This window comes from Salvelinus namaycush, chromosome 7, assembly GCF_016432855.1.
Source record: "Salvelinus namaycush isolate Seneca chromosome 7, SaNama_1.0, whole genome shotgun sequence".
In the NCBI taxonomy this organism is placed as follows: domain Eukaryota; kingdom Metazoa; phylum Chordata; class Actinopteri; order Salmoniformes; family Salmonidae; genus Salvelinus; species Salvelinus namaycush.
The window spans coordinates 17,839,850-17,864,216 of NC_052313.1; the positions used below are offsets into that span (position 1 = coordinate 17,839,850).

Sequence of the window (24,367 nt, forward strand, 5' to 3'; positions counted from 1 at the left end):
TGTGATGTTGTTGTTGTTATGTTGTGGTTGTGGTGATATGGTTGTGATGTTGATGTTGTGATGTTATGGTTGTGGTGATATGGTTGTGATGTTGTTGTTGTGATGTTGTTGTGACGTGGTAGTTGTTGTAGCAGATGATGCATAAACACCACATGAGCTCCTATCCACCTCACACTCTTCCCAAGCCTTTATTCCTCAAGCTCCCCTCTACAGCCGCGTTACAAGTGGCTCTTAGTCTCCAGACGGCCAATAATCAGCACTGCTGACCTCTTAAATGAATAAGTTTGTTGATATGAGGTGTTCTTTTTTCTGAAGCCACAAAGCTGCAGGGTTTTAAACGCTGCTAACTCTGTCAAATGTCACCCGGTTGAAGCCAGTTGTCTAATGATTAAGTGCGGTGATCTCAAACCTGCCCCAACCTGGGCGCGGGGGATCAAATTTCAGCCCCCTCTCAACCTATGGTGCCAGGCTAATTAAAATGTATTTTCTCCAGGCGACCACTTCAGCCCAGAGGGCAGGAATCGCAGTGGAAAATCTGGCTCTTAAGATATTGCATTAAATGTATTGTAGAGACACCAGAGAACATTGTGGTTTATATATCTCCTGTGTTTTTTCTCCTCTTCTCTCTCTCTCTCTCTCTCTCTCTCTCTCTCTCTCTCTCTCTCTCTCTCTCTCTCTCTCTCTCCACCTTTTTTATTGTGATCATCACTCTGGAATTCACACTTTCTTTGGCAAAGATTGCACTATGAAAACCAATGGGGCTTTTATAGGGGCCTTACCCTATTTACTACATCCTGGGCACAGTTCTCTCAGGTGGAGGAGAGAGAGAGAGACGGAAGGCTCTTTTTCAAACTAGGGAGCTGATTAACATAATCAGGAAGTATTTCACAACTTCTAGCTAGCAGACAGCCTAAGCCCACCCAAGGGCAAGGCAGCACTAGTTGACAGGACGAGGTAAAGCAAGCCGTTAACACATTGCCGGGCTTAACAAATAATATCAGGCGCTGAAGTACCTCTGCATGTGAAATATTTAAAACCCACTTCCTACCTTCATTCTGACTGTGTTGACACCAGTCAACGACTAGTGTAAATAACAGCAACAGCTGCCCTATACGTTCTGCTGCATTTCTCCATCTACGCCTTGTTTCTCCCTCATCAAAGTTGCTCCTCTCCAGAGATGTGTTATTTGGGTGTCATTCAGTTCTGAGACTGGAAGAGAACAGTGGCTCAAAAGTGTGATGCACTGTCTCCATGTGATCCTCAGATAGATCGGGGCCAGTTTCCTGCTCTGCCTGCTTTGATTACAAACGACATCCGCATGTGTTGTCCCCCCCAATTTGTGCTCTCCCCAACAGAAGAAGCCAATCAACAAGATAAATAGCTCGAGCGCCCATGTGAGAGGGAGCGCCGCACCTCCACCGCTTCTGCAGGGCCAGGCTGACAAACAGGAGACAGCAGCTCCGGCTGTAGCATCATCGGAGAAGAGGGAGAATCTCTGGGCTAAGGAGATGGAGGAGTATACGTTCTCCCTACAGTAAGTCTCACCACTCATTATACAACTTCCAGTCGCAGCGCGAAGGAAATGTGTGTGACGACAGCTTTTTGCCTCGCGGAAACGGGGCCGCGATAGCCCCATTTCAGCGCAGAATGTCTCGATAATAACTACTATAGAAACGATGGCACACTCACACATCTTAGGTAGTGCATTGTGAATAAGACCAATTAAAACATTTATAGGGGGTGGATCAGCTTTAATATTGCAAATAGATTGTGGCTTCTATCAAAGTAATTGTCTGCATCATTTCCAGTCCCCCATATATATATTTTTATATCTTTGTTTATAAAAAGTGAGTGACGATATCTCCAACCCCATCGTGGTTATGTATCTCCCCTGGTGCTATGGGGTAAGATCTTTTAAAGGGGTGCGCATGGCAACATTGGCTCATCACACATGCCTCTGTCACTGTGTGGTTAGTTGGTTTTCAATTCCCCTGCAATACAAACTGAATAAGAGGGTTGGGCAAATGTTTTCTCTTTATTGTGGCTTACAGCATTTGATTTTAATGAGAAAACAGGGATGTATCAAGCACAAACAGCCCAGGATACACATGGTATAAAACACCTCTGCCAAACACGTTTGAGAAAAAAATATTTTCATAGAGTATTGAAATAATATAAAATGGGTATTGCTTATTTCAACGGGAAACAAAGTTTTGCAGGTATTTGTTTTTATTTCAGATTTGAGAACATAAATGAATACAAGGCGAATCTGCACCCATCACAATGAGAGGGAAAGCCTCACGCTCTCAGGGGATTAAAAAGGGGCCTGTGTTTCCTCATTTCAGAGTAGTTTGTAATTTATAGCTTCCGGTGGCATATTAAACAAGATCAGAGACTACACTCTGGCATCTCCCGAACACACCAGGGGAATTAAAATCATTACCACGACAACAAAAATGAAGCCACAAACATGACGACACAATGCTAAGTGAAGGGAGAGAAAAACACATAATGAATCTAACTTGTATGGGCGGACTATACGACGGGAAACATTTCAAGTGTGTTTTACTTTTACTTGAGGACACTTGGTTGATTATTCAAGATGTGTTAAGCTGTGGAACATATTACAATTTTGCCTTTATGCCCTATAATGCACTAAAGCCTTAGAAAGCTACTCCCATATTTATTACGTTTTAAGACCGAGCTCAAACTTCAAGCAGAGCTCACTCGCCCTACATTACATCTGTTCATCACAGCAATCAGAGGCACTGATGTTGTCTTTCCTCAATATCCCAAACAGTCCTGCAGTGCTTTTTGAGTTATGCTGGGCATGTCTAGCACCTGAGGACTGTATGGGGAACAAGCATACGGGGATTCTTGTATTGTTTTATTCACCATTCCACTCTTCTTACTGTAATGATGTCATCTGTGATGCCGTGTGCTGGAGCTCTGTGTTCTATTCAGAATTTCTGGATTCATATTGGGGTGATTGAGGGATATTACTGCCATCTAGAGAACCACGAGAGACTGAGCCCATTGATGAGAGCCTTGTTTTTAGGGCAAATCATATATACACACCGCGCTCACACTGGCTACTATGAATATTGTTCAAAACATACACTACAGTATTTTGTATTTTCAGGTTGCAACTAACCTCAAGATTCTTATCCTCTTGACCATAACCTATTTGGTTTATGAAGGCATCTTGATGAAGCTCAAATAATATTTGTCACGTTCCTGACCTTATTTTCCTTTGTTTAGCTTTGTTTAGTTGGTCAGGACGTGAGCTGGGTGGGCAGTCTATGTTATGTGTTTCTATGTTTAGGTTCATTGGAAATTAGCCTTATATGGTTCTCAATCAGGGGCAGGTGTTTGACGTTTCCTCTGATTGAGAACCATATTAAGGTAGGCTGTTCACACTGTTTGTTTGTGGGTGATTGTCTTCCGTGTCAGTGTTGTTACCACACGGGACTGTTTCGTTTGTTTAGTCTGTACCTGTTCGTGCGTTCTTCGTTATATGTAAGTTCTCATGTTCAGGTCTGTCTACGTTGTTTTGTAGTTATTCAAGTGTGCTTCGTGTTCGTCTTGTTTAATAAATTAACATGTATTCTCCACAAGCTGCGTTTTGGTCCGATCCATGCTCCTCCTCAGACGAGGAGGAGAACAACCGTTACAATATTCCCAGTAATATCATTAACATATCAAATTGCAAATCATATGCCAATATTGACCTTTCCTTTAAGATAATACACAATGCTGGATATTAATTCGACAAGAATGCCATTTACCCACACAAGAGCAAACACGCCGTGCATCATCGCTAACAAGAACTAGAGAATAAAGTCTTCCCTAAGATGAACCACTCTACTGTTTCTAACGAGGTAGAAATCAGTAACACCTTCTGGCAGATGATAAAAGACATTGAATGTTGTGTGTTGTACATAATATAGCGGGCCTACATAAATAATGTTTTCCATTTGAAGTTTTAGCTCAATGGGGCAGTATCTGGTTCAACCCTCTCTTTCTTGGAGTTTTGATTATATTCCCCTCTCAGTTTTATCCCCTTCGATTTGCATATCAAAAAGTAAGGTATTTGTTGCCAACCTCAAATGCAACTCATCCCAAAACATACGTCGCTGCACGATAATAACCGTTAACCATGAATTACAATTTCAAAGAAAAACACAATGCTCTTAAGTGCAAGTATTGACAATAACAGACAATTCCCCGCAAATGAAAAGGCAGGAATTTCCTACTCAGTTGATATCTGTTTGAAGAAACATGAAAGACACTCGCCGACCCTTCCACCTTATTTGATGTCTGCGAGTGGAGACTTCTTAAGCACCTTTCTCAAAAGAATGTGAGTGAATAAAATCAAAGTGTTTGATTAGTGTTGTAATTTGATACGGCCAATTTGCTACTGGATACCACTGCAACAACTTTCACTAAGGTAAACATATTTGAACTGACTACTATAGCCTACTGTACTGACCAATAAACAATGTAACAATCCAACACAGCATTTTAAAGTCAATGGTGGATCTGTATTTTTAGGACATTTCTGATTCCATATAAAATAGGAAATGAACAGGAAAGTGTTAGCTGCATTTACATTTATCTTTAACAGCCTCTTATTACCAACCTTAGTGGGCCACGCAAACTCCTCCTGATTTCATTGTAGTGGGTTTTGGTGTAATCTGTTGTGGGAGGAGTTGCCTTTTTATCTGTTAGCAAAGTTTTCATTGCATTTGTGAAACCCAACTTGAACTTTAAGATGATAACAGTACTTGAAGTTTAAACTGTGACCTCTACACATGAGCACCTCTAATAATATTAAAGACCCAATCAGCATTGACACAAGGGGCCAGTACTCATGAGGAGCCAGTACTCATGAGGAGCCAGTACTCATGAGGGGCCAGTACTCATTAGTCAACTATATTGGTCTGGAGGACTGCAGGTCATCACAGAAAACATATTTGTCCACAATCATCTGTCCCTCAAATGTGTTTTGCTTTCCCCCTCTGTTTGTGCATTAATTAGACTGCAGAGTGTGTCGCAGCAATGGTATCCAACTAAATATTTTTTTCTCTCGTTTTGGGGAAACCTGTTTTAATCAAACTCACTCTCACATAACAATTAGATCTAATTAGCCCAATTATCAAGACTCTAATTACACTGAAATGTACCCCCTAAATCTCATATCAATTATATCTGTGACTTTCCTGTTAGAGAAAGAGAAAGGGAGAAAGATAAGACAAAGTGTAGCGACACCCTTCGCCTCCAGAGGCCACAGGATGATGCAAGTATCCCCACAGTAGATTCAGTCCATGCTGAAACTGGTAGAGGAGAAGCTCTACTGTCTGATAGCGTTGTGTATGTCTCCTTATCGCTCGTTTGGATTTTGCACTGTCACATACTGTTATAGAGGATTGTTTCGACTTCAGTTTTATTTCTGTCGCAAATAATGGATTCCGACATTTTGAAGAATTACTGTATGTGCAGCTTTAGAAATTAGGTCGGTTCTGTTGAATTGATTTCTGGTATTTGAACTGTAGTAATCATTAATTTAAAGGCATCTCTCTCATGGGTGGTCAGAGGCCTTAATGCTTTCTAAGGTCTTTATGATCCATCAGAGCATAGTTGACCCAGTGCAGTCTTTCTCTGTTCTGGTACCTTATCTTCCATTAGCTTCCTTCCATTCATTCAGTCTACCATCAATGTAACAGTTGCACTGTTGCAGCACAACACCAAATGCTGCATGCTGCAGTCCATAGGGCATACGGGGGAAATCTCAGAAACTCTGTTTTGTTCCTCTGTGAGACTCGGAACCCTAACTGTTCTCATTGTGGCATTCCGTGGAGTCACCAGGAAGTCGGGAACACAGTGACCTACTTTCCCCTGCAGCCTGATGGGTTGGAGATCCACGCTTCCCTTCCACCCGTTCCCCGGCAGGGCTTGGCAAGGCGCCGCTTGAGTCCCTGCCTCTCCGGCTGTGTGTGTGACGACGAGAGGGGCTGGCCAAATACTGCCAGGTCACGAATCGACGACGCTCACCTGTTGGCGGGGTTGGGGGCAGCCCCTCTCTCCCTCTGTCGGCAACGCCGCTCTGCTTTTGGAAAGAAAAAGAAAAGTAAGTCTTTTTTTCTATGCCTGTCTGTTTGGAAATGGCTATGAAAACACATTGTGCTTTGTTATGGGTTGGTTATCTAAATATTGCACTGAAGTGCATCGCTGATTTGACAGTGCAATGACAAAAAAGACTAGTGCACACTGATGTAAACAACAACCAGAGAGGAACGAGTGGAACCTGAAAGAGAGAGAGGGAGAGAGAGAGAACCACCTGAAACAACAACAACCTCCCTCAACGATCCCACATACTGCGCTACTCCAAACCAGAACCCAGCAGGGGTCAATCAAATCTGATGTAATGCTCGGTGGAGTTGTGGGTAGAGGTGACGAGCGGTCACCCACCACAGGTTCCCAGAGCCCTTTCCTGCATCCGTGGCCTGGGAGCACATGTTGCCTTCACCCCTCCGGGTCGCGCTAGATGTTGCTCCCACTTCAAGGAAATCAGCGCTGTCAGCTTTCTAACAGGCAGGTCCCTGCCCTGACGCCATTTGCTCGTCCCTGGCAAAGTGGGCATATGATCAGAGAAAGGCCCTCCTAGGCCTGGCAAGTCTGGTATCGTCTGGTCTGGGTCTGAGCTGTGTTTCCCACATCCCCTTTATGGGGCCTTGGAGAGAGAAAGAGAGAAACTGAGAAAGAGAGAGGAGATGTTCACAGTGCACAGAGGGCAGGGGCAAAGGTGAGGCTGCTCTGCCACTCTTTTCCAGTTCATTTGTCTTCACATGTTATCTGGATGACATGAACACTGAAAAATATTGCCAAGTCAATAAACATCTTGAAAAAGTTTGACTCATTCCAGTAGTTTTCCCAAAATTGTTTTTAAAACAATAAATTATGCTTGGATGGAAGTGACTTTTACAAGACAGAGACATACTGACTAATGTACTGCAGTACAAACATACAGAACACACTCTCCTTGTACAAATAAACACGGGATCCTGATTTTTCATTAGAACAACATTGCTGACGAGTTGCTCTTCTAATAAGCTGACAGGCTGTAACCGTTGATTTTATCAGCTGTCTGACAGACATATTTGTATATCTAAATATGACGTTGGCCGACCATTTTGGGTATTGTCAATTTTAGCCAAAGCACACTGTCTGAGCCATTGCTCTCCGACTGACCTGTTGTTACCTTTCCTTGTTCTCTGGGTAGTCATTGGATTCAATTATTTGCATTGGCAATGGCATGTGTGGCAATCGCTATGTTTGTAGGGTAGACTATTCCAGCGTCCTTTCCCCACACCAGTCTTTTACGTGAGTGCATGAGCTTTGTCGGTATGGGCTAGGTCGCTATTGTCAGTCTCACCCTTCGAAGGCTGGCCCGTTCCCAGTGTAAATCCTGTGCCTGACACACACACACTTTGGAGGTTTCTGTGGGCCTGGAGCCCCATGGCTCTGGGATTACAGTCTGCCAGTTAGCCCTGATGGAAGAATGCAGTCTTAGTTGGCCAATCATCACCACCACCTCCATCTCCTACCTACACCCCCCTCCATCCTTTACCTACACCCCCCTCCATCCCCTACCTCTACCACAACCTTCCCCTACCTACACTCCCTAACCCTGAACGTCAACCATCACCACCTTCCCCTACCTACACCCCCCTAACCCTGAACGTGTGGTGAGATAAGAGAGAGAGAAAGTGAGAGAACGAGAGGGGAGCGTGATGGAGCTTTGACACACCAACACGCTCCCAGCAGTGAGCGTGATGTGCAACCTGCCTGGCGCAGAGAAGAGCCTCACACATGCATGCTGGGAATGCAGCAGCTCTTGTTGCTCCTCTCTCTATCTCACTCTCTCTCTCTCTCTCTCTCTCTCTCTCTCTCTCTCTCTCTCTCTCTCTCTCTCTCTCTCTCTCTCTCTCTCTCTCTCTCTCTCTCTCTCTCTCTCTCTCTCTCTCTCTCTCTCTCTCTCTCTCTCTCTCTCTCTCTCTCTCTCGTGACAATGTCCTGCAGTTATGAAGACAAGGTCACGAGGAGAATGAAACTACCATGTTAAATACTGATGCAATTCTCAGGAGGCTTCTTGGGGCCTCCCAGTGTACATCACCCAAATAGATCTCTCCAGAGTACTTGTGATTAGTTGTTTCCCCTGCCATAATCAGAGGGGTTATTAAACTGCAGCGATACCACACCGCAAAGCATTGGATTGTTTTTTAAAGGTCAGAATTATACTTAGGTGATGGAAAACAACCTGCTTTGGGATGCTAAGTGCTGTGTTTATAGAGGGGGAGAGTAAGGGTAGCCCCTTTGGTTTGTTGATCCCAGGTGCATGCGAATCCTAATGTTTCCACCGCTATTTATGGTTCGCTATGGGACCTACCATTTCCATGTTTTAATCCTAAATCCATCAAGTCTATAAAAAGGCCACATGTTGCATTTTGGGTTGAAAAACAGGGAAGAATGGCTACCTCATGTAAACAAGCAGGCCTGTTCTCATGAACGAGGCCAAAACACGTTTCGGGGGGATATTTGGCTTGGGTAGAACCTTCCTCTGACTACCCTTTCTCTCTGCCAGTTCTGTAGCAATATTATAGCGCTAGCGTTTCTTTGGTTCTCCTACACTTGCCTTGCATGTAAGAGCCTCCTCCTCGCATTAAAAAAGGCCCAGGCAGCTATTAGTCAAACAAGGCCTCCTAATTAAGTGGAACATATTTTTTCACTACTTCTGATTAGGTTAGAGAGCCCAGGCTCCCAGTCCCTCTCAGCTGCAAATAATTCTGATAATTTGGCAGTACGGGCATTATGCTATTCTAATTATATGATGTACTCCAATTCTACAGCTGAGTCACGATGCCATAATTCTCTTTACTATACCCCAAATACCTACTGCTTTCCCATTTTCTCAATGAAACTCATTTATGTGTATCTTGCTTTGCCATTGTCCTGGAAATGGGGCAACATATAAAACTGAAGATGTTAAGGTAATTGTAGGGGTTGGGAGAAAAAGAAAACAATGTTAAGTTAAACCTCGAGAAAATTGAGCACATTTAAAAAATAACAAATAAAACTTCTCATAAGATGATATCAAGATGACTTAATTAACCGAAAGCCTCGGTTATGGCCTCGCGGGCATGCTGTTGTGGGCTTTTTTACGTCCCTTTTTTTGGCTGCTTTTAGAAAAATACCACCACTGCTGGACCATATGATTATCATTTAATATATCTTATGGGAGAGAGTGTATTTGGGATTTTCACTTTGTTTTTGTTAAGAGGTTTCATAGCTTCCTGCTTGACTTCAACCCACCTGCTCCAGATTTGTACATGCCAAGATTGTTCAATCTATTACAGATACTTCTACCCCAGAAGTAGAAACACCTAGATATTTCTAGCGGTAACTATTTTTGCCATTACAAAGGCTCTTTAAAAATGTGTACACAGTGATGTAATGTTGTCCCATGGCTTGCAGAGTTACCTCCCCCCGATTGACCCAGGGGACACGGCACACAGTGACAGTGATGCCAGCCTGACTACAATATTGTCCCTAGTTAATTGTCAGCAGCATTAGAAAGGTCAGGCTGTTGGAATCACATAGTGCCCCTCGCTGCTTTGATTGAAGCATTCATTCCCAGCTCGTGTTTTACCAGGAAGTGTTTTTTTAAAGCTAGCAAGGGTCAGATTAACTAGGTGACTTTCTCTCTCTCCTACAGATGTAGGATCTTAAATTGACCTATATTGTCACAGTAAAATAATCCTGCAGCAACAGGATTTGAACATTAAGTCCATAATGTTGCTTGATAGGTGGTTAGGCTGGCCAAAAGTAGGTTACATGAAAAGTGCAATACTGTTAATATAACTGTGTGTTAGTGTGGGTTTTCAGTGAATTTATGTAAATCACAAAGCTCATCTGCATTTCCTGTGAAATGTTTCAGCAACAAAAGAGTGATCAAATTAAGGTCCAACATCTGTAGGCCAGGTTTAGTCTGCTGTCAATTATAGATAACAATCTTAGTTTACTGTCACTGTAGAAAATAAATGCTGTTCTACTGCGCGCGTGTGAGTGTGCAATGAGCTGCAGTGGTGTTGAGGAGCATATGCACCCTTCACTGTGTGACGACCCTTAACTTAAGAAAAAAGCCCATCAGCTGTTGAGGAGGAGACAGTCATGTCTTGTCTCTCTCTCACTTCAAAGAACCAGGTACTGTAACTCAGTGCAGTGCAGGCCTGTGAAATCCTCCTTGAAGTTCAGGCACGCTTTGGATGTGTTGTGTAAAACACGTCGCCATAAAGAAGACATACACTGTGATATTGCTAATCCCGCGATTTACCATCAATCACCAAAAAAGCACAGCTCTCTTTCCACCACTCAGCGGCTTGACGCTCGCTTTAAGTGAGACTGCTTGAGTAAAAAACATAGAGAGAGACGGAAGGAGAGGGAGCATGCTTGCTTTGTTTGAAAACTGGGAGTTAGAAAGATACTTTGACTTTGAAGATATTTGCCTGTAAATCTTGTAAAGTGAGTGTAGCTGCTGCACCAGTGGAGCATAAAAGCTCTAGTGTTAATTTATGCATGTGTTCTCTAATACACTGCAGAGGAGCAGCAGGCCCGTGTGTAATGTGTGTGGTTGGGGCCCTTAAGTGGAAGTGACATAGTACTTTGGTTCCAGGATGGTATTATTACATTCTTAGCTGGTTTTTGCTCAGATAACTTTGAAAACCCATGTTGTCCTCAGTTGTAAGCTATAGAAGCTGATTGGAAATCGGTCTGTATATGGTTTGCCATTATGTCAGACAAACCTTCTGAAACGCAAAGGAAAAACAGTTCCCTTGTCCTGGCCTTGCTTACAGAAAATAGAATGTAAACAAGGATGATATGTCATTTTTTTTGTCAGTCCTATCTTTCCACTTTGCTTAAAAACGACAGTATTTTTTACTTACATCACCGATATGCATTCAGCGTGTGAAGAAACAATAACATTATGGGGCATTTGGCGAACTGTCTAGCTAGTGTTTCTTTAAAAAAAAAAATCTGCAGATAAGAATCCGTTCCCCAGCAATGGGGCTTCAGAAAAAAGTGGTTTTGGCGCATTTACAAAACAATGCCCATGCCCCCCCCCCCCCCACAAAAAGAAGTGACAGCAAATAACTTAATCCTACAAATAAATGATACGTCTGGTCTTTAAGTGGCCCCAGATTTAGAGCCTTAACTGACGGGGGGGGGGGATATTTCTCAGGGTTACCTTCTTTCGGGCTCCCACCCCTGCAGCCATCTCCGCATAAATCAGCTTTAAACTCCACGCCACACTATCTCCCTGCAGTACTGCCATCATTACCCATGCCAACTTAAAGGCTTAATACGTGTCCCTACTCGCTGCTTACTTTATACTATTTTGCTATTTTTAAAGAGCATGGCGTTCATGTCCGTGGTATATCATATATGTAGAGAAAGATGCTCTCTTGTAACATTCAACTGGAGAGGGGTGTGTTGCAACGTTATCCAGAGTTGAAGCTATATGATTTTATTCATGGAGAGTTGTGTTCGATTATTAGTGTATGCAATGCTAATCTTCTTTGAAAACTGAGAAATATACTACAATCAACTCCAATGAAAATAACCTGGGGGGGGGGGGGAAATAATATATATATATATATATGTAAAGTGTTGGTTCCATGTTTCATGAGCTGAAATAAAAGATCCCAGACATTTTCCATACGCACAAAAAGTGTATTTCTCTCAAATGTTGTGCACAAATTTGTTTACATCCCTGTTAGTGAACATTTCTCCTTTGCCAAGATAATCCATCCACCTGACAGGTGTGGCATATCAAGAAGCTTATTAAACAGCATGAACATTACACAGGTGCACCTTGTGCTGGGGGCAACAAAAGGCCACTCTAAAATGTAAGTTTCGTCACACAACACAATGCCACAGATTGGCATTGCGTGCAATTAGCATGCAATGCATGGCATTGGCATTGTGTTGTCTGACAAAACTTACATTTTAGAGTGGCCTTTTATTGTCCACCAGAGCTTTTGCCAGATAATTGAATGTTCATTTCTCCTAACTCCTTCCAACATTGTTTTAGAGAATTTTGTAGTACGTCCAACTGGCCTCACAACCACAGACCATGTGTAACCACGCCGGCCCGGGACCTCCACATCTGGCTTCTTCAACTGTGGGATCGTCTGAGACCAGTCACCCGGACTGCTGATGCAACTGAGGAGTATTTCTGTCTGTAATAAAGCCCTTTTGTGGGGAAAAACTAATTCTGTTTGGCTTGGGCCTGGGCCTGGCTCCCCAGTGGGTGTGCCTGGCTACCAAGTGGGTCGGCCTATGCCCTCCCAGGCCCACCCATAGCTGCACCCCTGCCTAATCCATAGATTAGGGTCTAATGAATTCATTTCAAATAACTGATTTCCTTATATGAACTATAACTCAGTGAAATCGTTGGAATTGTTGCATGTTGCATTTATATGTTTGTTTAGTATATATGGAATAGCTTTTTCACATATGAAATAGTATATACGTTATGTCCACAATATGTATCTTTGAATGTATGCACTGTATAGCTTTGCAATAAGGCGTGACATTGGAGTGAAAATCCTTCTTCTCATCACACCCCCTCTCCCTGCTATTTAAATATTGTACTTTTGGTAATTGGAGGTCCCACAATGAAATCAATTCAGTGGGTGATAACAGATTTCACATCGCGTTACCCATTTGGCTTTGAGTAGCCCCCTTGTGTGGAGACAGCTAAAAATATTCCTATTCATGCATCATCAATATCTTCATTACAAGAAAGATGGGAGTCAGGTTGTATTTGCAGTTCCTCCGTAATGCCTCTTGACAGGGTATCATCTTGCCTATGTCTGTGACACATAGCTTTTTTGTCTACTGTGTAATTTTACTTTTGCCGACGTGCGAAAAGCCTTTCTGTACCACGCCACGAAGCCAGAGTCGTGATAAGGCCTAGAATGATACAACTGACCTTTTTCCAATGACAAAACAGCAAGTAGAGACAAAATACATGCACTTTGTTAAAAACTCACAGCATTTAGGTTATAACACACTAAATTTACAGTATGGGATTCATGAATACGTGCATTGACAGAACGCAGTAGTATTTTTCCCAGTAATTGACTTGTATGCTACGTAGTTTATCCTCACTGTACCAGTTTGTTTCAGAGTGCTGCATGAATATTTATCTACAGTCTATAACTGTTGACTGGGCATTTTCTGAATGAAAGCGAGCTCTCCCACATGGAAAGAACTTGAAGCGATCTCTCGTGTTTATCTGCAAGGAAACCTGAGAACTTAACACAAATAATTTAACACTTCACAGAGTGCCTTCCTCCGGGGTTTCGTTGATGATCACTTTTAGTTTATTGTGACTTGATTTAGGAAATTACCGGCCACATCCTGTGACTTAATATTGGGTGAATTACGCTCCACTGGACTCAAATCTAACAGTACAGTTGGATGAGGGGATGGAGAGAAACAATTGATTATTTTTGCTTTTCCTCTTTAGGCATTATATGCAAACCATTTCCCTGGGTACACACTACAAAGTGAATACCAAGCATCTTTGGGAACAGAAAGATGGCTAGACGTATGGATGTCCACGGGCCGTTGCCTGGAGAAATATTAGGATGCACCTTCGCCTTGTTTGACTCTTCTCACACTGACAAAGGGACATGTTGTGTCTTTAGCCGTGTGTGTGTGTGTGTGTTTGTGTGCACATGCGTCTCTCTGTGTGTGTGTGTGTGTGTGTGTGTGTGTGTGTGTGTGTGTGTGTGTGTGTGTGTGTGTGTGTGTGTGTGTGTGTGTGTGTGTGTGTGTGTGTGTGTGTGTGTGTGTGTGTGTGTGTGTGTGTGTGTGTGTGTGTGTGTGTGCTAAGTTTGGAGATGGTAGGGGAGACTAGAGCCCTGTTGAGAAAGGCTCTTATGTTCTCAGTCTTGTCCTAATGTGGCGTTCCAGTTTTCCATGCCAGGTCATTACTGGCCCAGCAGCACCCACTCTCTCCTCCTCTCCATACAAACTCTCCATCTGTGCCCTCTATATGAAAGAGAATGGCTGAGCAGGAGCAGGGCTGCACTGGGGAGAGAGAGGTGCACTGTGGAGAGAAGCTGAGCAGGAGCAGGGCTGCACTGGGGAGAGAGAGGTGCACTGTGGAGAGAAGCTGAGCAGGGGGAGGAGGGGCTGCTGAGAGATGCGAGAGAGAGAGGCCTGTGTGTGTGTGTGTGTGTTTGTTGTTTCCAGGCCCTGCACTCTCCTGCTGTCGTCTTTCTAAATCTCTCTCGTGTCTCCCTCTCTCCCTGTATATCCGAGTATACACTGTATATACTGTATGTGTGATGTTTTTTCCAGGCCTGTGCTCTCCTACAGAGGGCTGGGCGGTGGCGGCACCGGCAGTGGTAGCAATGGTGGGGCTGCTGAGCGTACACATTTGGCTCTCCGCATGATCCCGTCAGAGCTGGGCCTGTCACCGCGGCGCTGGGGCTGGCGCTCCTCCTCAGCAGCAGCAGCAGCACAGCTCTGCCTCATTATGCCGCTCCTGGCTTTGATCTGGTTTGCGAGGCTCTACCTGCATTACTGCAGCCAGTGGCTCTTCCTCCAGGCCATCGCAGTTCCTGTCAACAAGTGAGTGTGCTTCCTTTGATATCCTCCTCTCTCCGAGGAGGTGGAGGAGGAGGAGTGATTGTGTGTGTGTAGAGAGAGTGCATGGGAGAGGAGAGAAGAGGCGAGAGCTAGCACAGTGCAGTGGAGTTCTGTGTGTGTGTGTGTGTGTGTGTGTGTGTGTGTGTGTGTGTGTGTGTGTGTGTGTGTGTGTGTGTGGACACACACACATGCACACACACACACATAGATGTACATAAGTACTCACACACTCCCTCCCACTAGATACTGTATAAAAATCTGCCCATTACCAGTTTAACAAGACTTGCCTAAGCATTAATGAAACCATGTGGGAGAATTCATTGATTTCAACAGGCATTCTTGCGTGTGCATTATTTGGAAAGAATGTATTGTTTATTATTTTGTAGACAGTATTTCATAATAAACAAAGTAGGATGCCATTGAGAGGCTGTTACATCTCAATAGCACATGGTGTTGATTTAGTTCATCACATTAAAAGCTAGACTGTGAATATGCTTACAAGCATTACATCATAGAAAAGCCATCTGACATCTGACAGAATACGGGAAAAATGTGCATGAGTAAAAAAGGAGTGGAAGGAGGGGGGATGGAGGAAAAAAACATGGAAATCGAGGGGGTCACCAGCCACCAACGGATGACAAGTTCCACATGTCTGGCCGCTTCCTCCTCTGAGCATTTCTCCCTGTAATGGGCAGTCCCCAGCTAGCTCTCTGTCTCCATCTCTGACAGTCTGGGGATGGCCAGTGTGCTGACAGCCTCCCCCCAGCCCCACCCCCTGTGTCTAGCCCCCTGTCTCACCCGATGCCCTCCCCCAATAGTGCCTCTGGGACATCAGCGGGCAGCAAAGCGGGCCCTTCATGAGCGAGACACTCTCACTCAGGCCCCACGCGGCTCTCCCATCACCCCCAGCACTCTCACGTACACACACACACACATAGACTGTACACACACACACATCACCAGTCAGGTGGCCAAGAGCCACTTTGCCAGCATATCACACCACCACCTCACAGGCCCAGTCATTAAAGAGCACCACATGCACATTAGACATTACACCACTCTGTGGCCCGCTCAGAGTACTAAATCAGTATTATTACTCCCCATTTTATATGGAAAGTCTTTGTCAACATTCAACAATATATCTTTCTGTAAAAATGACATTTGTAACACCTGGTACAAACCACAGATACGGTATATTAAAATACAGGGATAGGGATATAATGACTGTTTATAGAATTGTAAAGTTGCCATGGAATTTGACTTAAACTGAAGATGGAAACCTCTAGACAGGTCAGGACAGAATTGTAGACAAACCAAAATACATGAGCGTAGCATATAGACGAATAGATGAATTGTTGAGAAGACAGAAAGCGATAGTAGGTTTAGCAGTGTTGTGTTGGATCAGAAGGAGTACAAATGGACCATCAGTGGGAGTAATGGCGAGTGGCTGAGAGTGGGTTGTTTCTCTTAGCGAATCACATGTGAATTAATGGGCAAAACAGGCACCTCTTTACTCACACAAGCACTACTCGCAGATGGTAGATTAAGAAACTCATGAGCCATGACGTACAGTACATCTTATCTTACCTTTTGTTATCGAAAACTACAGATTCACAACACTTGAGTTGCATGCTTAGTTTTATAGAATTTACTATGAATTGATTGGTACTGTAGATCCATCATCTTTTGTCGCAATGTACTTTATTCATCATGTGATCCCCATCACAAACGGAAATTAATAGTTTTTGGTTATGATGCACACAAAAACACTACTAGTATGTTCTTTATACAATATATATTTAGACATAAATGTTTTGCTATTTCAGTGTGCTATCACATGTACATGTGTCCTAGAGTGGATGGAGCGCCCCAAAGCGCTGATGTAGGCTAACACTTCTCTTGTTTTCCTCTACCCCCCCTTCCAGATTCCAGTTCCATGCTCACACCGTGGAGCTGGTCTACCAGAATTCCTTGCTTCATACCCGCGAGGAGTTGGCTATGGTCATGGTGGGACCTCTGACCTTGAACGCCGTAACGTTGCTGCTGCTCCTGATCAGATGGGGCTGTCAGCTAGCGTTTGGCTCACTCCCCTCCTTCACGTCAAACTTTATCATGGCTTTGGGAGTGTGGACAGTGCTGGACCCGCTGGCGGTCTTTGTAGTGGATGCCATCCTGGGGGTAAGTCACTTAAAATAACTTGGACACTTGTGTTCACTTTTAATGGGAAGTTCACTTTATCTTAGCAAAGTGACTTTAGAAGTTAGAAAAAAAGCACACACAAGGTTAGATCCATGTCTTTTTGCATCAGGGATCCCGTTTTGTCTGTCCGAAAGAACGCCACCGTCAGATGACTTTCAGTTGTTTATGCGGAATGTGAAACCATGACATAGAGGTTGATAAGAGGCTATTTGAAAGCCACACAGTGTATATGTGTATTATTATTTGGCCTGGTATTTGATCCATCTGTAATTTCAATAACCACCATGTACCTCAATGAACATAAATGATAATCCAAGGTGAATGTCCAGTTTGTGTCTAATATACATGTGTACTGTCCAATCATATCCTATGGTTAATCATATGGTTATTAGTGAAGAGATATTAGCACAGTATAATATTTCCTCACATAATGGAATACCACAGAGGGCCTTGACAAATGCATGTCCAACCAAACACTTTCCCTGGTTTTCTCTTTGTCGGAGACCTCTTATATTACCTGTAGATTACACTGTAGATGTACTGTACTGTCCTTTGCTTCAATGTATTTAATCCAGTGTATATACAGCGCATTCGGAAAGTATTCAGACCCCTTGACTCTTTCCAAATTTTGTTACGTTACAGCCTTGTTCTAAAATTGATTAAATCAAAAAATGTCCTCATCAATCTACACACAATTACCCATAATGACAAAGCAAAAACAGGGTTTTAGAAGAAAAAAAACTAAAAACAGAAATACCTTATTTACATAAGTATTCAGAACCTTTGCTATGAGACTCGAAATTGAACTCAGGTGCATCCTTGAGATGTTTCTACAACTTGATTGGAGTCCACCTGTGGTAAATTCAGTTGATTGGACATGATTTGGAAAGGCACACACCTGACTATATAAGATCCCACAGTTGACAGTGCATGTCAGAGCAAAAACCAAGCCGTGTGGTCGTAGGAATTGTCCGTAGAGCTTCGAGACAGGATTGTGTCGAGGCACAGATCTGGGGAAGGGTACCAAAACATCTCTGCAGCATTCAAGGTCCAAAAGAACATAGTGGTCTCCGTCATTCTTAAATGGAAGGAGTTTGGAACCTCCAAGACTCTCCCTAGAGCTGGCCGCCCGGCCAAACTGAGCAATCGGGGGAGAAGGGCCTTGGTCAGGAAGGTGACCAGTGGTCACTCTGACAGAGCTCCAGAGCTTCTCTGTGTAGATGGGAGAACCTTCCAGAAGGACAACCATCTCTGCAGCACTCCACCAATCAGGCCTTTATGGTAGAGTGGCCAGGTGGAAGCCACTCCTCAATAAAAAGCACATGGACAGCCCACTTGGAGTTTGCCAAAAGGCACTTAAAGGACTCTCAGACCATGAGAAACAAGATTCTCTGGTCTGATGAAACCAAGATTGAACTCTTTGACCTGAATGCCAAGCATCACGTCTGGAGGAAACCTGGCACCATCCCTACGGTGAAGCATAGTGGTCACAGCATCATGCTGTGGGGATGTGTTTCAGCTTCAGGGATACTTGTCAGGATCAAGGGAAAGATGAACGGTGCAAAGTACAAAGAGATCCTTGATGAAAACCTGCTCCAGAGCTCTCCTCACCTCAGACTGGGGCAAAGGTTCACCTTCCAACAGGACAACGACCCTAATCACACAGCCAAGGCAACTAAGGAGTGGCTTCAGGACAAGTCTCTGAATGTCCTTAAGTGGCCCATTCAGAGCCCGGACTTGAACCCGATCAAACATCTCTGGAGACACCTGAAAATAGCTGTACAGCGACGCTCCCCATCCAACCTGACAGAGCTTGAAAGGATCTGCAGAGAAAAATGGGAGAAACCAAATACAGGTGTGCCAAGCTTGTAGCGTCATACCCAAGAAGACTTGAGGCTCGCTGCCAAAGGTGCTTTAACAAAGTACTGAGTAAAGGGTCTGAATACTTATGTAAATGTGATATTTCGGGGGGGTTTATGTCAAACATTTTCATTTCTAAAATCTGTTTTTGCTTTGTCATAATAGGGTATTGTGTGTAGATTGATGAGGGGAGAAAAACAATTGAATACATTTTAGAACAAAATGTGGAAAAAGTCAAAGGGGTCTGAATTGTAGTCCCTATGCGTGTTCAGCGTCTGTCCTACAGTGCAGAGTCTCCTGTTGCGGATGCAGCCAAGCTCTACTGGCACTTCTACCGGACCGACCAATCAGGGGCAGCTGGAGTGGTCATCACCCTCTTCCTCTATGCCATCCTCTTCCTCCTCTCCACCACCATCCTCTACCTCTACTTCCTCAGGTTAGCACAAACATGCAGAGGCATTATGCCCAAAGAAACTAATTTAATGCATTTGTAGGATAAAATATAGAATATAAAGTTGATTTAACTCTGAATTCATTCTAATATTGAAATTGGCCATCGGTGCTGATGAGGATAGACATAAGAAACACGGGGAAAATGGGACTATCAATTGAACAGCACTGAATGCAGTACTACGCTATGAGCTTAATGTGTTTTCATACACATTACTAGGGTTTTCATGGTGTATGTATTGTAGTACTGTAGTGCTATTATAATAATATTGGCATTTCCCACCATTGCTTCAGAACCCATGTCGTAGTTGACGTCTCAGTTCCTCGAAACAGCCCGTTTCTGAACTAGAAATGGATCTTGCTCCAGACCTGTCCTGTCACATTGGGCTTTCGTGTCGACTTTGAGTCCTCCGTCTCTGACCTTCCTAGTGGCTGAAAAGTGTCACAACACTGGGGAAGCACACAGGAAGAGCGACTAGCGAATTAGGAATTATCATTGGGGTATTTTTAGATGGTCCAGCCTATGGGGACACCCTGCCAATGAAGAGTAAAAACCCTCTAACACCCATAGTCCTGTCCACTAATTCCTATACCCGCTCCCAAATAACCAACCCCCAGACCCCCTCAATCCGTGTGTGTGTCTGTGTTTTCACTCAACAATGTCCGCAGAAAACAAGTGTTGATCTAATCGGTTGTGATTTTAGAGTCTCATGCAATTACTAATGCAGTTATGCGTTAAGCGAACTGCCACACAAGGTTGTCGAATTGAACACAGCTCCATAGTCGGTATGGATAGTCGGAGAAGATGTAAAGCGTGGCTAATCCGGAACTAGGTAGATTTGTTTTTACATAACGTGAGTATGTAACATCCTTGCATTATACGATTAGTTGATATGGTGTATGGTGTATGTTTCATCTTTGTGCTGTATCCATATTGAAGGGCCTGCTGCTATAGTAGATGGACAACGTTTGAGCTGGTCATCAGATGAAGTCTATCAGATTGAGGTCACCCCTGCTGGAACGTTAGTGGAACGTTAGCGCTAGCAGTGTTTGTGTTTATGTTGTGATGGGGCTCTGCAAGCCACTTTAGCACTTATCTCTCCCATGAGTTGCTCTGTCCTGTGAAGAAAGCAATGCTCCAATCTGATTGGCTCAGAACAACAGCCAATGAGAGTGATTCCTTTCAATGGATGTTTTATTAAGGAAGTTGGGGTTTGATGGTGATTAGTGATTATTGCAAGCTGAAGATGTGTTTTATACAACATGTACTTGTAGGCCTGTTGTACCCAATTTTCCTACATTTTCTTCTCCTATTTTGCCTTCCTGAAAGGCAATTCTCTTTTACATAATCGAAAGATTCAGTTGTAGGCCTAATTTGTGGTGAGGTAGGAAAAACGTTGGGTATGTGATAAAATACTGTACCACATCCCCATCAAAAGGTGTGTGTTTTCGTACCCTGAAATTAGACCGAATCCCATTAACATTTCGAAATGTAAAAAGTCCACAATTGAATTAATCAGTTTGGAATCGGTCCGAAAGGGGAAAAAAGGGTACCATTTCATTTTCTGTAAGCGGCCGCTTATCGGCTCAGCACTAAATGGACAATATTAAAACAGCAGCCAGTATTAATGATTTCTGCCACTCAGTCGCCGGGTGGATTGTATTGAATATAGGGCACGAGGCTGAGGAGGGCTGATAATTTTATGGGTTACATGTTCTTATTGGCTGTCAGAGGGAGAGCTCTGACACAGCTCGTGACCTATTTCCAAAAAAAAAGCCTGGGGCTATATGTATAGATAGAATGAACTGTTATCCTTTTTTAATTACATTTTAGGCTGCCTTGATTCATTGGCTGAAAAAAATATATATTTCTGTAATTTTTTACTCCTTCACCGAAAAACTTCACAAATAGAGGTGATGTGACATTGATTGTAGTGGTATTACATTAGAATGATTACAAGGTAAAGGAGAAGGAAAGGGTCTTCAATTTTGTATTGAGAGGGACTGGTCTCCATCTAGTACTTTGAATGAGTCTGGATCCAGCCTACTGTCTGTCTGTCTGTCTGTCTGTCTGTCTGTCTGTCTGTCTGTCTGTCTGTCTGTCTGTCTGTCTGTCTGTCTGTCTGTCTGTCTGTCTGTCTGTCTGTCTGTCTGTCTGTCTGTCTGTTAGGGGCTCTGGGGATGAGACAGCCACACGCACACACACACGTTTGTTTCACTATCCTTGTGAGGACCAAACAATTGATTCTGATTCAACATCCTATTTTCCTTTTACCCTTAACCTAACCATAACATTAACCCCTAACTCCTAACCCTAATTTTAACCTTAACCCTAAACCTAACCTCTAAACCTAAAATAGTTGTTTTCCTTGTGGGGCCCGGCGAACTGTCCCCACTTGTCTGAATTTTGCTTGTTTTACTATCCTTGTGAGGACTTCTGGGCCCCAGAAGGATGGTAAAACCAAAAACACACACACACACACACACACACACACACACACACACACACACACACACACACACTGAATGGGCTGAACCCTCCCTGGACCTCCTCTCTGTCACACTATGCTCCTTAGACCTAGTTTGAAGGCTAAAATGGTTAGAAGTGAGATATATTGTGTTGAATGTTGTGACTATCTATGTGGAATACAGATATTATAGAATTCAATGATTTGATATCTGTACAATTTTGTATTAAATATTCTGAACAAAAATATAAAAGCAACATGTAAAGTGTTGGTCCCATGTTTCATGAGCTGAAATAAAAGATCCCAGAAATGTTCCAGACGCACAAAAAGCATATTGCGCTCAAATTTTGTGATCAAATTTGTTTACATCCCTGACGGTGTGCTGGGGACAATAAAAGGCCACTCTAAAATGTGCAGTTTTGAAACACAACACAATGCCACAGATGTCTCAAGCTTAGAAGGTGCGTGCAATTGGCATGCTGACTACAGGAATGTCCACCAGAGCTGTTGCCAGAGAATATAATGTACATTTCTCTACCATAAGCTGCCTCCAACGTACTTTTAGAGAATGGTCCAATGTCACAAGGATCTGTACGCAATTCCTGGAAGCTGAAAATGTTCCAGTTCTTCCATGGCCTGCATACTCACCAGACACCAGACACCCATAGACTCCCAAGTGGTGCAGCGGTCTAAGACACTGCATCTCAGTCCTAGAGGCCTCACTACAGACCTTGGTTCGATCCTGGGCTGTATCACAACCGGCCGTGATTGGGAGTCCCATAGGGCGGCACACAATTGGCCCAGCGTCGTCCGGGTAAGGGGAGGGTTTGGCCGGGTAGGCCGTCATTATAAATAAGAATTTGTTCTTAACTGACTTGCCTAGTTAAATAAAGGTTCAATTAAAAAAAAACTATAATAATGTTTGCATATCTGTATTCCCAGTCATGTGAAATCCATAGATTAGGACCTAATGAATTTATTTAAATTAACTGATTTCCTTATATGAACTGCAACTCAGTAAAATCTTTAAAATTGTTGCATGTTGCGTTTATATTTTTGTTCAGTGTATATAATTGACACTATTGATTAATATTAATTAGCAGCTACCATTTAACAGATAAGGGTCTTTCGATAAATAAATGGGCCAATGTGTGACATCACGGTCAACATTTCTAAATGGTTTGATATACATTTAAATATAATTTTCTAGCAGAATAAAAGTCTAGCTAGGCACAATGAGACCATAACACCACCTACAGTAGCAACAACGAAACATCTACATGTCATTCAAAATGTCGCAAGAAACATGGACTCCGCATGTTTCTTTGTCATGCCTAGTTGGCAGTTTTTTTTGTGCTTTAGTCAACTTCTCTATCATTTATAGCCATGCTAAACATCCCTGAAGAATCAAAAAGACAAACAACAGCATTTCTATATGTTTTAATAGTTGATATAATACAATAACATAATACAATGGATTCTGTCAACAAAATCACTGACAATAATAATAACCAATAATGAAATCATTATAATCAGTAAACTCTTCAAGCATTGTGAGTGTGTGTGTGTGTGTGTGTGTGTGTGTGTGTGTGTGTGTGTGTGTGTGTGTGTGTGTGTGTGTGTGTGTGTGTGTGTGTGTGTGTGTGTGTGTGTGTGTGTGTGTGTGTGTGTGTGTGTGTGAGAGTCTGTGTCTGAAAACTAGCTGTCAAATTCTTGCTTCCTCTGTCCTTGTTTACTCCACTGCTTGCCTCTCCTTGAAAGTGCATTGTAGCCTGAGGGGAGGAACCTTCACTCCTCTCCCCCAATGTGCTTTGAGAGGGAGGTGAAGAATGGGGGAAACAAGGGGAGAATCTCAATTACATTTCCATGATCGCTCACGTCCTCTCTCCTCGCCTCCTTCTCAAAACCCATTGGATAAGAAGGTGAGAGGGAAGGACCTCTGACATTCTCATCCAGTGGGTTTTGAGAAGGCAACAAGGAGAGAAGATGCAATGAATCAAGGAAATGCAATTGAGATTCTCCCAAGGACAGAGGAAGCAAGTATTTGACAGCTATTCAAGACTAGGTAGCTGAAGACCTGCTGTAAACAGTGAAAGGATATATTTAAAGGATAAATAATGTCTACTATTTACATCCTTGCTTCTTCCCAGCTAATTAGATGTGCAAACAATGACTAGGGGAATAGCTCTAGTCTAGCAATAGAAACTGTTGTTTTTGGCTATATGGCATCATTAAAAAATATTACCAATGGTTAATTAGGTTGCTAGGATAAATCTGTCCCCCAACCATTTGTGACCGACTGGCTCGATTCGGTCTTATGTTGCAAAATTTGGATTTTTTTTTACATAGGATAAAAGTAGGGCTAGAAAATGGTATATCATACACTACAGTTGAGGAACAATGGGAAAGTAACTTTGCTTTGAAAGTTGATAAACTTGTAACCCCACTTTTGAGAAAATGTCCCTTGAAAGTTTTGGTGCACCTACTGGAGAGCTCTTCTTTGTCTACACCCATTCAGCATCGCTCACATTCACTTAAGCCTTAGCTCCACCCATCTCTTTTAGGATTCACATGTGAGGCCATGTGCTAAACAGAGTGAGTACAGTAGTGTACTAAACAATCAAAGATTTAAAGACTAAAAGCTGGTTTATACTACGGCTATGTCT

The 24,367-nt window shown here is 43.1% G+C and overlaps 1 protein-coding gene across 1 annotated transcript in view; it reads left to right on the forward strand.

Moving 5' to 3' along the window:
- The window catches only part of ofcc1 (orofacial cleft 1 candidate 1), a 122,369-nt gene that overhangs the window by 71,552 nt on the left and 26,450 nt on the right, over positions 1 to 24,367 (forward strand). The window contains exons 13-16 of the mRNA XM_038997223.1: positions 1,356 to 1,534; positions 14,434 to 14,706; positions 16,650 to 16,902; positions 19,056 to 19,219. Coding sequence (XP_038853151.1) covers positions 1,356 to 1,534; positions 14,434 to 14,706; positions 16,650 to 16,902; positions 19,056 to 19,219 — 869 coding nt within the window. The remainder of the gene's footprint in view (positions 1 to 1,355; positions 1,535 to 14,433; positions 14,707 to 16,649; positions 16,903 to 19,055; positions 19,220 to 24,367) is intronic.